The following is a 12,659-nucleotide window of genomic DNA, read 5'->3' as shown; positions in this document are numbered from 1 at the left end:
ATTGCAAGCACTAAATACACTAATGACAACTATTCTCACTTACCTTTTGTATGTGCTCTCGTCTGGTCATTACTCAGGTGATGGTCAATAACCGGTATCTTTGACTTGTGACATGACCAATAATTCTACATGAGTACTATTTGCATTGTGCTGATTGATAAATTCTGCTCATATGTGATAAACCGATTTTTAGCAAGTGCATTAAATTGTGATTTAACATGAACAAATATTTCATTTTTTTCAGTTTGCTCCCAGTATTCCAGAGGAGTTTTTGCCATCTTTGGACTGTACGACAAGAGATCAGTACACACCTTGACCTCATTCTGCAGCGCCTTGCACATCTCCCTCATCACGCCAAGTTTCCCCACCGAGGGTGAGAGTCAGTTCGTGTTGCAGCTGCGGCCTTCATTGCGGGGAGCCCTCATGAGCCTGTTGGACCACTATGGCTGGACTCATTACGTCTTTTTATATGACACAGATAGGGGTAAGTGGTGTGCTAGATTTATTTGCCTTGGTTTGAAGTTACGCCATACCTTTATGTTTTCATTTAAAATGTGCACTGAGGTTTTTAAAGTGCTGTTAAAGCAAGACGCATGTGAAAAACTATAACCACTACGGGGTGCTTCTTCAAATCCTCACATATTTTTTGAGATGCTGTGTTTCAATAGGCCACAAGCAGCTTTCTTTTTTTAATTGTGCATATTGTAGTAATATATATTTTAAAGTGGTGCTTTAAGTAACGTTTATGAATTTATGATTAGTTAAACATTAGAGGGTGACAGTAAGTCGTGTTTTATTTACAGAAGAATAAGTGCATTTATTTATTTATTTATTTATTTATTTATTTATTTATTTATTTATTTATTTATTTTGCCTTCGGCTGTGATTTATTTATTTTCAAATATTTTTTTGGGCATTTATAAATTGCATTTGTTTAGTGCATTCCATGTTGCCACTTTTAACTTTACATGTATACAAACTGGTTATAAACAACAAATAACACATTAACAACCAATAAACTGCCTTCACATTTAAGTCTGCGAGCTGTGTCGTGCCTCTCTCATTTACATTTGCGTGCGGGTTCAATTTACAACAAGTGCTGCTTCAGATAAGGGAGTAGCATTCCAGGACAACCCTATCCTCTTGATATTCCTTGTGATATCTCAATAAACCTCTCAGGCATGTCTTATGAGCTTTCAAGGGGGTTTATCATCAGGTGAGTGGAACATGTCCCAGACCAATTTTTTCTAGGCTTCATATGTAGCGCTCCGATTCTCCTCCGACCTGGATACTCCTTCGCCCCATACCCTAGTTTCCGCCTCTGCCTAGTTTTCGGATTCCCTGTGCCATTTTACATACTGTGGGCCCCTCATTGCTTTCCATGCCATTGCAATAGTTCTTTTGGCCAGTATTCACACCATATACATACATTTGACCACGTGTCTAAATTTGCCTATTCTGGGGTAAGCACCTACCAGAAACTCGTTCGGTGTCCAGTCATACCGTACTATCCCGGCCTTTCTACAGGCCTGTTCCATTCTAGTCCAGAATTGCTGTAACCGCACACATCCCCAGGACATGTGTATCATCCCTGCTTCCCCCATGCCACACCAAGGACACAGTGGTCCTGCATTGCTGCTGAATTTGGCTATCCTGCTTGGTGTCATGAAGTGCAATATAAGACCTTTAATTGGATCAATCTGAATCGGGCATTTCTCGGGGGTACATCAGTATCCTCTCCCACTCCTTTTCTGTTATAAGAATAAGTGCATTTACTCATAAGGACGTGGGCCAACATTTTGGGGGGGTTTATGCCAATTTTCAGTTTTATTTTGTTTTGTTAGTCCTTCATGTCGACACGTGTTTCAGCTTGTGCGCCTTTTTCAAAACCAGGCTTGCATTCATTTATGGTTAGTTACCCCTCTTAGTTATTTTGATAGCACCCGATGGTCCTGGGATAATCCCTTCCTTGTTGTAATCGCAGTAGGCATTCTTATCTGTCCCCTCGTGTCACCACTCGTACTGTTTTATTGACAGAATACCTTTTCTGAGATCATGGATTTTTGGGGCAAAAAGTCAGGCATAAAGATAATGTGATGGAAAAAAGATTGCAAAACAGTGGCCATATGGTAAAAGACACCAGCCCACACGCTGGCTACCCACACCATGCAGAGAGCTTGGTCTGCACATTAAACAATACAATAAAGCAGGACGCATGTATGTGCAGGATGGACTGTTGCATGAGTAATTGTTGGCATGGTTGCCAACAAAATCACCCTGACCTTTCTCTTAAGCAGTGACCCATGTCATTGTAACCATAATGGCACACCTTTTAATCTAGCTGTGGGACATTTCCAGTGCTTTCCCCTCCAAAGGGGAATTATGCCCTCACAACCTTTTTGCAGAAATAGTAACTCTGTTCCTTGCTTTGTACTAGCTGGCCATTGCTCCAGATAGGGGGACCGTGTCCTGTGCAGTTATTTTGCTGTCACCACAATGAATTGTGTAGCAGACAAATGCCACCAGCCAGTATAAATCGTATCTGATTTCCAATTGATAGTGAGGAGTACGGAAGACTAAACTCATTCCACTAAAATGTACACCAAATAACTGCAACAGATTGTTTGACCCCATTATCTCTCATTGCCAGGATATTTTCTTGATAACTTTGGTAAAATCATAGTCAAATGCCGAACTTGTTAGTTGGACAACGTTCTCTCTTCCTCTATTTTTGAGGGCAGGGGCAAAGGTGCTCAGGGTCGAATAAGGACAAAAAGGGAGGTAGTCCATTCTTATTCAATCACAAACACACTTTGAGGGTTACAGTTTTTAATGCTGCTTCAGCAGCACATTTGTGAACATCCCTGCCGGAGCACAGAAATCATTGTGGATATTGCAACACTGTTTAAAAATGTATGTGCAACACAATGTTATATTCATAATTTCGTATAGTATCCATATACCCCAGACAATTAAAAACTGCACACCTCAATGTATTACTCCTGCACGCGAAAGCACATGGATGCCAGATGAAGGCAGAGTATCCTGACCTCAGGAACCCGAATGGAGATAATTCATTATGAACACTAGGTTTATAGGAACCAAGGAAGACATAATACAGAGCAGCATAGGACTTTTAAGGAATCAAGCTCAGTGGTGATGTTGTGGTATTAAGGACATTTAAGATCATTAAGGACAATGGTCTCTAAGCATTAGGACTGGCAATGATGCTGAGGAGTTGTTAAACCAGGTTTTGCCTTGATAAGGACCATGTTTGTCCAAACGTGTCAGCAAGGGAAATTCGTGTTCTGAATTTGACAGTTAAAAATCAAGAATCTTAGTACTGATTAATTGTTTTTTGCGACAATATATCTTAAAATGATCAAGTTGGGTAATCAGAACTAAAAATTTGGTGTACAGAACACCTAAGAATTTGTTTAGATGAGGGCATTAAATGATGGCACACTACGTTTGTTTAATCTGGTTAAAAACCAGTTTCACAATGAAGATGTCATTTATTTGCTATGGGTCATATCTTACTTCATTGAGGCCGATGCACGGCATTGCATGCTGTTGCTCACACCTTACTTCGTTAAGGCTCATGCACAGCAATGCATGCTATGGCTCATACCTTACTTCCTTGAGGCTGAAACACGGCCTTGCACCCTATGGCTCATACCTTAAATTATTGAGGCTGATACACAACATTGCACGCTATGGCTCATGCTATACTTCATTGAAGCTGATACATGGCATTGCATGCTATGGCTCATACCTTGCTTCATTTAGGCTCAAGCACAGCATTACATGCTATGGCTCATACCATACTTCATTGATCCTGATGCAAGGTATGATATGATATGATATGGCATTTATAACACACCTATTGTGGGATGTTTCAATCCACGCATCCAAGCCCTACAACATCATTGTGCATTACTGACATGGGAAACATCATAATGGCCGCCGGAAAGTATGCTGCTGGACAGAAATCACCAGAAAGTGCGCAGTGAGAACCTGACAGACAGGCTGCCATCTTCCTTTGCCTCCGTCAGTGTTAATACAGGAGACCATTGCCAGCCCCATCCTTTGGCTGCCCACAGATCAAGAGCAGACGAAGGAATACAGAGCTGTTCAACAATTCATTTTCTTGATTGTCAAAATTGCTAAAATCATGGGCATGAAACCACCCAAAAAAAAAAATCCAACTTCTGGTTGGGTGTTCTACATTACTCTACTGCAGAATCCACATCAATACAATGGTAGCAAGGATCATATGCTATCAAGTAAAATCCCCTTTTTGAAATGTATTAATTTAAGGCAGCTGTCAAAAATGGGTGCAATACCGGTGCCCGCCACTGACCGGCGCTAGTGATCTAAATTCTGTCAGGAGACTTGTATTTCAGGAGCTAAACAGTGAACCTGAGTTAGCTGGGACTTCAAAAGCTTGCTTGTCCATGAGAAGTCTTCACACTTGGTCATCTCAGCAAGAAGGCAGGAAATTACGAGGTTCTGTTTATCAAATGGAGAGTGGCACCCTGGACAGATGCCCTGTTAGCAGGAAAAAACAGACAAAGTATTCCTTCAGCTGAATAGGGTATGCTGATTTTGGGTGTGAACTGTCAACACTGCTCTGGGGGAAGGCAAGACATTTGACCTCTGAGCCAAGCCAAGTTTCTAGGGGCGGGGACAAACAAATGGGTGTACTGCAGTGGAGGCAAATGTATGTTTTATTAAATTGCTTATAAAATATTGTATCAAGCTGACAGAAATGTACAATTTGGGGATTCTTAATATGAAAAATGCACCCACAATTTGAGACAAAGCTGGATGCTGTAGGATGTTCTGAGGCCAAGTACTGTAATTATTAATATTGTAACGTCTTTGTTTATGCTAGAGACCTCAAAACTTACTGTAATATGCCCAGAGAGGGTGTGTACCTCCGTGTTAGATTTGATGAAAAACCAATATTGCGAAACCCATCAAAAGCACAAAATGTTGTCACTTCTGCACCCAAGCTCTGAGAAATATCAGGGTTGCACAGAGACCTGTCTTAATTCATCTGTGATGTGTACATGTAATTTCAACAACTTGTGTATCTGGGAAGCATGTTTGGTTATGAAAAATTGTTTTTCTGAGTAAATGCCAAGGGGAGGGACTTCAGTCAAGCCATAAACATAGCATCATTCTGACTCATTCTGACTCACTACTCCGTTCCCCAGTCAGAGGACAGTAAATCCTTTAACCTATCAGGATCCTCAGAATGTTGGGCATAGAAAGTCAGCCTTCCCACCCACTTTCAAAAGACATAAAAAGAGCCACTGAGACCCAGATAGGGACATTTAGTTTCCACTCTTTAATTGATTTCTGCGCAACACATTCCTCGACCATATCAGGTTAAAAACTCCAGGCTCCAGAACTTAGACTCCAGATAGACTCCAGAACTTGAAGCAGAGAGGCCTGAACCAAAAGCTGTATCCTTCTCAGCAGGCCCCAGAATCCAGCAACCTAACCAAACTATTCAACAGCCGGGCGAGCTGTTTGATTCTAGCTAGAACCATATCCAGACCCAGAAAGCAGAGCTGTATCCAGACCAGAAAGCAGAGCTGTATCCAGACCCAGACCAGACCACTGTGAGGTGCCGATAGCAGACCCAGACCAGACTGCTGTGAGCAGAACCAGCGCCAGAGACCGTCCCATGGCGAGAGAACCGCAGCCCAAATATGACCAGATCTGTGACGAGGTCCATTCCAGTCCAAAACTAGGAGTGAGTATCCAGCCAAGAACTGTGCATAGTCATCTCTTAGTCTAAAGTAATCTCATCCCATCCATTTCAACCTATTTAGAACTGCATAGAAATCATGTGTCCATTCTGTGATTTTAAAGCTGCAAAAGTGTCATCTGTCATTCTGAAATCTTGACTTCCTTTCTGAAAATCTACCTCCACAAAAACATCTGTATCTTTTGAACCCTATGTCCTAGAAGCGAGGTTTAACTGGCATTTTAAAGCTAAGAACCCAGGCTTTCCAACATCCCCATCTCCTTATAGTTTTTCCATAATCGCCATTGATGCACTCAGAAAAAGTGCTGTGAATTGCAATTTGACTCAATTTCACCACTTGTAAAAATAGCTGCTTCTTGCTTTCCACTGCTGAAATTCATTTTCACTCTGATAGTCATTCCTGAATCATTGCTAGTGTTGACCTGAACTAATTCAAAGTAGCTATCACCTACCCTGAATCTCCTATAGGGAATTAAAATCATTTTTTGCATATTTTTCACTTCATTGCAACCACATTTAAAAGTATTTGGCCTGTGTTTTAAAATCATCCCTGTTTCTCTAAGCTTGCTGGGGGGGGGGGGGGGGTGGGAACTGAACTGCTTCTGATTGTATTCCTGAAAACCTGTCTGCCCTCATTTCCATCTCTTCATGTTGCATAGGGGGGAGTGAGTTGTCATAAAGGAAAAGTGATCAGATTATCTCTTGGTGAAACCATATCCAGTTTATTTCTGTGCTGCATTCTTTCCATCATTGCTTTTCCTTGAAACCATACAAAGTATTCTCTGCTACCTTATCCTTTCTATACCAACTCCTAAGTAATTAAGGAATTGTGCTACTGTAATATTATCCATTGTTGATCACTGTTCATACTCATAAGTGTGCTATCAAATATTAATCTATTCATAAAAGTGTGATATATATATATATATATATATACATATATATTGTTTAATTTTCCAATAAACCTTTTAATTTGCAAAACAACCTACTTCTTGGCTCAGTGAGGCCAGGGGGATTCAAAAAGAGGGGCGTTATATAAGGGTTCATCATCCAGATTTAAGAACTTGACATAAAAATATATAAATATGGGCTACCATTGGGCATCCCAGACTAGGCATTGACTTAGTTGGATTGCTGAATTGAAGTCACTTACACTATACAAAAGTGTTTCAAGGTGCGACGAGGCAAGGGAGGGGGAACAAAGGGAGGACAGACAGCGATCTTACTTGGCCAGGTGTCTCATTCAGATCGCGCAAGTGCATGGGATGTGGGGGAGTGACAGTGCAGAATAAGGGAATCGATAATAGCAATAAGTAAGGTAACAGCCCGCAAGTGGCAAGTGCAAGGGTAATTGCAGACATCAGGTGTCAAGTGCTGGTAGGGGGACTGCAGGGATACAGAAATCGTCCCCAAGTACAGGGGTTACCAGGCAGGCAGTGCAGGTGTGTGAGTCTGGCGAGGGAGGACCTGGGCCAGAGATCAGAGGGTGTACAGGTAACAAGTGCAGATCAGGTTACAGCCAGGAGGTCAGCAGGGGAGGGGAGGAGAAAAAGCAGAGGCAAAGAGAAAGGTTTTGAGGTGCTTCTGTAACCGGAGACAGTTCTCCTCAAGTTTAAGGGAAGCAGGGAGGCTGTTCCAGATGGAGGCCCCAGCTGAAGAAAGAGATCTCCCACCAACTCGTTGCTTGGCGAAGCGGCTGACCCCGAGGGAGTTGGAGGTGGCTGAGCGAAGAGCTCGAGAAGAAAGATATTTAGGAAGAGAGAGTTGAAGGTATTGAGGCCCCATTCCCAAGAAGGCCTTGTGGACAATGCAGAGGGTTTTGAACTTAATCCTCGCAGCCTCCTCGCAGCCACAGTGAGCCAGTGCAGAGATTTCAGTCCTGGAGAGATACGATCCTTGTGCTTGAGGCCAAGGACAAGTCTCGCAGTCCTGTTCTGGATAAGTTGCAGAAGGGGCAGAGAGTAGAAGCAGGCAAATTTAGAAAGAGGCTGTTGCAGTAGTCCAGCCTAAAGAGAACCAGCATCCTGGAGATGGTGAGCTTCTGGGGGAAGGAGAGGAAAGGAAGAATACCTTTGAGGAGGTGCAGCTGGTAGTGTGACTTCTTAGAGACGTCAGAGATGTGAGGAGAGAAGGAAAGTGTGGAGTCAAAGATGACCGCAAGGTTTTTAGCCTTGCAGGTGGGAGCAGGAAGAGGGCCAAGAGAGGCCGGCCAGAGAGTAACAGGGAAGGAGGGAGTGGGTGTGCCAATGTGGAGAATCTCAGTCTTACTGGCATTAAGGAAGAGGTCATTGGCAGCACACCAGTCCTGGATAGCAGACAGACAGTCAGAGAGGACGGAAGGAGAAGAGGTGGCCGAGGGTAGCCTGAAGATGAGCTGTGTGTCATCCGCATAGCACTGAAAGTTGGGGCAGAGAGTGGCAATGCGGTGGGCAAAGAGTGCCAGGTATTGGTTGAACAGCCAGGGAGAGAGGTTAGACCCCTGGGGGACACAACAGGTAGAGAAAAAAATTGTGGAGAGGAAGGACCCAAGTTGGGCCTGGGAGGGTCTGTCAGAGAGGAAAGAAGTCAGCCACACCAGGGCCTAACCCAGGTTATCACAGAGACGATTGAGCAGGATGGCATGGTTGACAGTGTCAAAGGCAGAAGAGAGATCAAGCAAGATGAGGACACAGGGGCTGTTAGAGTCAAGGTTGGAGAGCAGGTCTTCAGGAGAGCAGTTTCTGTGCTTCTGGCAGCTCTGAAGCCAGACTGATGGTCATGAAGACAACCTACAGATTCAGTGTGAAGATCAAGCTGGGAGATGGCCAGTTTCTCCAGGAGCTTGCCCAGGAAGGGGATGATGGAGATTGGATGATATTTAGCCGGACAGGAGGGGTCCGCAGAGGGTTTCTTAAGGAGAGGGAGCACAAGGGAGTGCTTCTGGGGGGATGGGAAGACTCCAATGGCGAAGGAGTGGTTGCAGAAGTCAGCCATCAAGAACCACATCAACAGCCAGGGAGTTGATGTGGTTCTTGATGGTTTTGGAGGAACAGGGGTGAACCTGTTTTGACAAGACTTTCATAGATCGGACTTGTCTAGAATCTTTGTCTGCAGAGACATGGGGAAAGGCAGAGAAGGAGGGAAGAGAGGTGGCTGCAGAAGGGCCAGAGGAAGAGCAGGGAGTAGAGGGAGTGGAGAGGAGGAAAGTGAAGACAGGATGTCCTGAGTTTTAGAGACAAAGTGAGAAGCCGGGGCTGTGCAAAGGGCCTGGGAAGGGACAGGAGAGGTAGAGACTGTGGCAGGATTGGCCAGTTCCTTGCAGATTTTAAAGAGTTCAGCCGAGTTGTTAGATGCCGCAGAGACACAGGCTTGGATCTGAGCTCTCTTCTTAGTGAGGACAGAGAGCCGGTATTGCCTTTGGAGCAGGCAGCAGGCCAGTTTCTCAGAGGATGTACATGAAGCGCGCCATTTCCTCTCGGCCCCCCTGCACTTCCGTTTAAGGGTGACAAGGTCTGAGTCATACCAGGAGTTGCACTTGGCTTTGGGCTTCAGGCGGCTTCTCATGACAGGGGCAAGGATATCAAGAGTATCAGATATAGCAGAATGGAGCGTGGAGAGGGCTGTGTCAGGGTGAGAGTCAGCCAAGTGGCAGCGAAAGCCTCAGCTGATACACGCTTTATGGGTTGGATGACTGAGAAGGTGGGTGGCAGTGATGGAAGTGGCTTGGCCTGTGGGGTAGAGAGGGTGAGGTGGGAGGAAAGGAGAAAGTGATCACTCCTGGAGAGAGGAGTGCTGAGAGGGACAGAAAGGGGAAGGTCTGAGAGTGAGTCAGGCCAGAGGGGAGAATAGTGAATGAGAGAGAGTTGTAGAGGTCACAAAAGAGTCCAGAGGGAAGACAGAAGGCATCCAGGTGGATGTTGAAGTCTCCAAGAAGGAGGAGTTGAGTGGTGAAGGCCAAGAGTGAAGAGGAGAGGTCTGCCGACTCAGAGAGGAAGGAGGAGATCTGACCAGGTGGCCAATAGATGGTAGCCACAGTAAGGGAGTGACTAGGGGAAAGAGAGAGCCTGCAGATGAGGCATACAAAAGAGGAATAGGCCTATGTAGAAATGACAGAGGCAGGAATCCCCTTGGGGAAAATCAGGGCTACACTCCCTCCAGAGCGGTTGGACCTGGGTGCGGAGAGGATTTTGTAGCCGTCAGGGAGGAGTCTGTCAAAGCTTATGACAGAGCTGGCCATGAGCCATGTCTCGGTGAGACTGAGGACATCGAGGTCAAGTTCTTCCAGAAGGCGGCAGATGTCAGAGGAGTGTTTGGCAGCTGAGCGAGAGTTAAGAGTGGCAATGTGGAGAAGGTTGCCGTTCTTGAAGGACTTCCAGGAGGGGGACAGATCAGATCTACTCCCGGTGGAGGTTTAGAAGGTGACCGAGGGGGGGCAGAGAGCAAAGGAGAGGGCAAGGTAGCCGAAAGAAAGAGGCTGCAAGGGGAGGCGAGGAAACTGTGGAGGGAACACCAGGAGTAGTAAGGAAATTGATGAGGCGCGGGAAGCATCTATCAAAGAGGTGAAGGTTGGACTGAGGACCTTGGACCAGGATGGTCCCATTGGAGTAAATATTAATGATGACCTTAGAGGAATAGAAAGGGGCCAGGTGGGCATCCCACCGGGTGCTACCATTAATGGGAGAATAAGAGAAAGGAGAGAGCACAGAGACCATATGTAGGGTCCATAGGTCTGGCGAGGGGACGACAAAGAAGATGTCAGTGAGAGTTTCTTTGGAGGAGGCACTGGTATAGGTGTCAGCGATAGGGAGGCCTGGGTTGGAGACCAGGATGTCTTTTTTAAACTTCTTCCTACCAGATTTAGTGAGTGGGGCAGGATAGTCAATAGAGAAGCAGTTTGAAAAGATGGGAGAGGCAGAGAGCACCATAGAGTAGGAGGGGAGGAGAGAGAGGTGGAGAGGAGAGGGGAGGGGGAACATTAGGGAAGGGTGCCGGCAGACAAGACAGTAAGAGGCAAGACGGTTGAGCAATAGGACAAGACGACGACACTCTGGATTAAAGAACTATCAAAATGCGCGTTTAAGACAGAAAAAGGAAAAACACAGCTAAGTTTGAGAATCCTGAATAGAGGGAGAAAGGCCTAGGTTTCACAATGTCATTTTAAATAATGACACAGTGCAGACTATAAACAAGAGGGGGAAAAACCACCTAAATTTGAAAATCCTGTATAGAGGGAGAAAGGCCTAGGTTTCACAATGCAATTTTAAATAGTGACATTGGTATTGCTTGCTGTGGCTCCTACATTACTTCATTGAGTAGTGGACAAAAATATTCCTATTTCAGGATCCCATACACAATCATTAATGTATCCGTACATAGTTTAATTTTATTCATTGCAACAGAAGTGGCTTTCATTGATCATGGGGCAATTCTGCATCTCTGGATACCTAAATAAATGTCACTATTTAGGCAATATGACCCAAGGAGGGAGGCCATTATGGTTTGGTAATCCACCTGGGGCCATAGTAAGAAGCCCACATGAAGCAAGGCCTCTGACAGAACCCCGGGAGCATTACTTGACAGGTAATGGCCCCCCTCTGAGGGTCATATTGTCATTAGTTCCCCAGCACGTCGTACCAGGGTATGAACTTCAAATTTTTCTCGAGTCGAGAATCGGCGCTGCAACCATTTCTCGACTCGAGAAAAAAAAGCAACTAAAATGCCCAACTGGGATCGGTGGAAGGGACTATACGTAGTCCCTTCTTCCTTTCCATGGCGGCCATTCAGACGAATGGAAAAAAAAGTAAACAAAGAAAATGGCCTCCATGGAACAGGGAGAATGGACTATTTGAAGTCCCTTCTCCCTTTCCATGGCAGCCTGACGGGAGAAAGGATTTGGACGTGCCACAACATGAACGGGATTATAGGCGAGGTAAGGCTTGCAATCACTTCAGTCGGAGCATAGATTTCATTTTCGTGTTGGCACGCCGGGAACTAATTTCTATTAGTACCCCGGCAAGAGACAATCAGAATGAAACAACCATTCTGATTGGCTCTCGCCATGTCCATACCCGGCCGGGAATCCATTCGTCGGGATTCCACAGCCTTTTTCCCCGGCGGGGGGCGTGGCAACCCCTCAGCCTATGGGGAGGCTCGAAGCGGGGCCTCCCCGCGGATGAGAGGCTGTCTTCGCCCCCCGCCGGGGACTCGGGTAAGTATTTTTTTTCCTTTCCCTCTCCTCCCTCCCACCCGCCCCCCAACTTACCCTCTTGTTTCTGTGTCCCCGGCAGGGGACGAGGGAAGTCTCCAGCCGTGTGGAGACTCAGAGCGGGGCCATCCCCGCTCCGCGCCTCCACACGGCTGGGGGCTTTCCTCGTCCCCCGCTGGGGACGCAGGTACATTTTTTTTTCCCCTCCCAACCCCACTTACCTTTTTCTTGATCCTTTTTTGCGTCCCCGGCAGGGGACGAGGGAAGTCTCCAGCCTTGTGGAGGTACGTTTTTTTTTTTTTTTTTCTCCCAACCCCACTTACCTTTTTCTTGATCCTTGTTTGGGAGCGGACGCGCTGGGAACACAAGTATTCCCAGCGCGTCCGCTCCTGATGACCGCCATGGAAAGGGAAAACGGACTCCGTTTTCCCTTTCCATGGCGGCGACCATTTTCTTGGTCGTTTTCTTTCTGTCCCGAAACGCCGCAGCATTTCGGGACAGAAAAAAATTGCTTTTAGTACCCCGGTCACGCAAATATTGCGGGTCGGGATACTAATAGCAATATGACCCTCGCGGCGGGGGCATTACCGACTCTGGTAATGCCCCGGGGCATTACCTGAGTCGATAATGCCCCGCCACTCGGGTCATATTGCTTAAATATGTCTCCTGATGATTTACTCTTATGCACACTAG

At 45.7% G+C, this 12,659-nt stretch overlaps 1 protein-coding gene across 5 annotated transcripts in view; it reads left to right on the top strand.

The window, feature by feature from the left end:
* The window catches only part of GRIA4 (glutamate ionotropic receptor AMPA type subunit 4), a 1,206,498-nt gene that overhangs the window by 532,617 nt on the left and 661,222 nt on the right, over nt 1-12,659 (top strand). For all 5 annotated transcript variants that reach the window (XM_069640740.1, XM_069640738.1, XM_069640737.1 and 2 more), the window contains exon 3: nt 245-484. In XM_069640740.1, coding sequence (XP_069496841.1) covers nt 245-484 — 240 coding nt within the window. The remainder of the gene's footprint in view (nt 1-244; nt 485-12,659) is intronic.

This window comes from Ambystoma mexicanum, chromosome 7q (assembly GCF_040938575.1).
Source record: "Ambystoma mexicanum isolate Mex_15411 chromosome 7q, UKY_AmexF1_1, whole genome shotgun sequence".
Taxonomy (NCBI): domain Eukaryota; kingdom Metazoa; phylum Chordata; class Amphibia; order Caudata; family Ambystomatidae; genus Ambystoma; species Ambystoma mexicanum.
The sequence above is the reverse complement of the archived record's forward strand: the minus strand, read 5'-3'. Positions and strand labels throughout refer to the sequence as shown.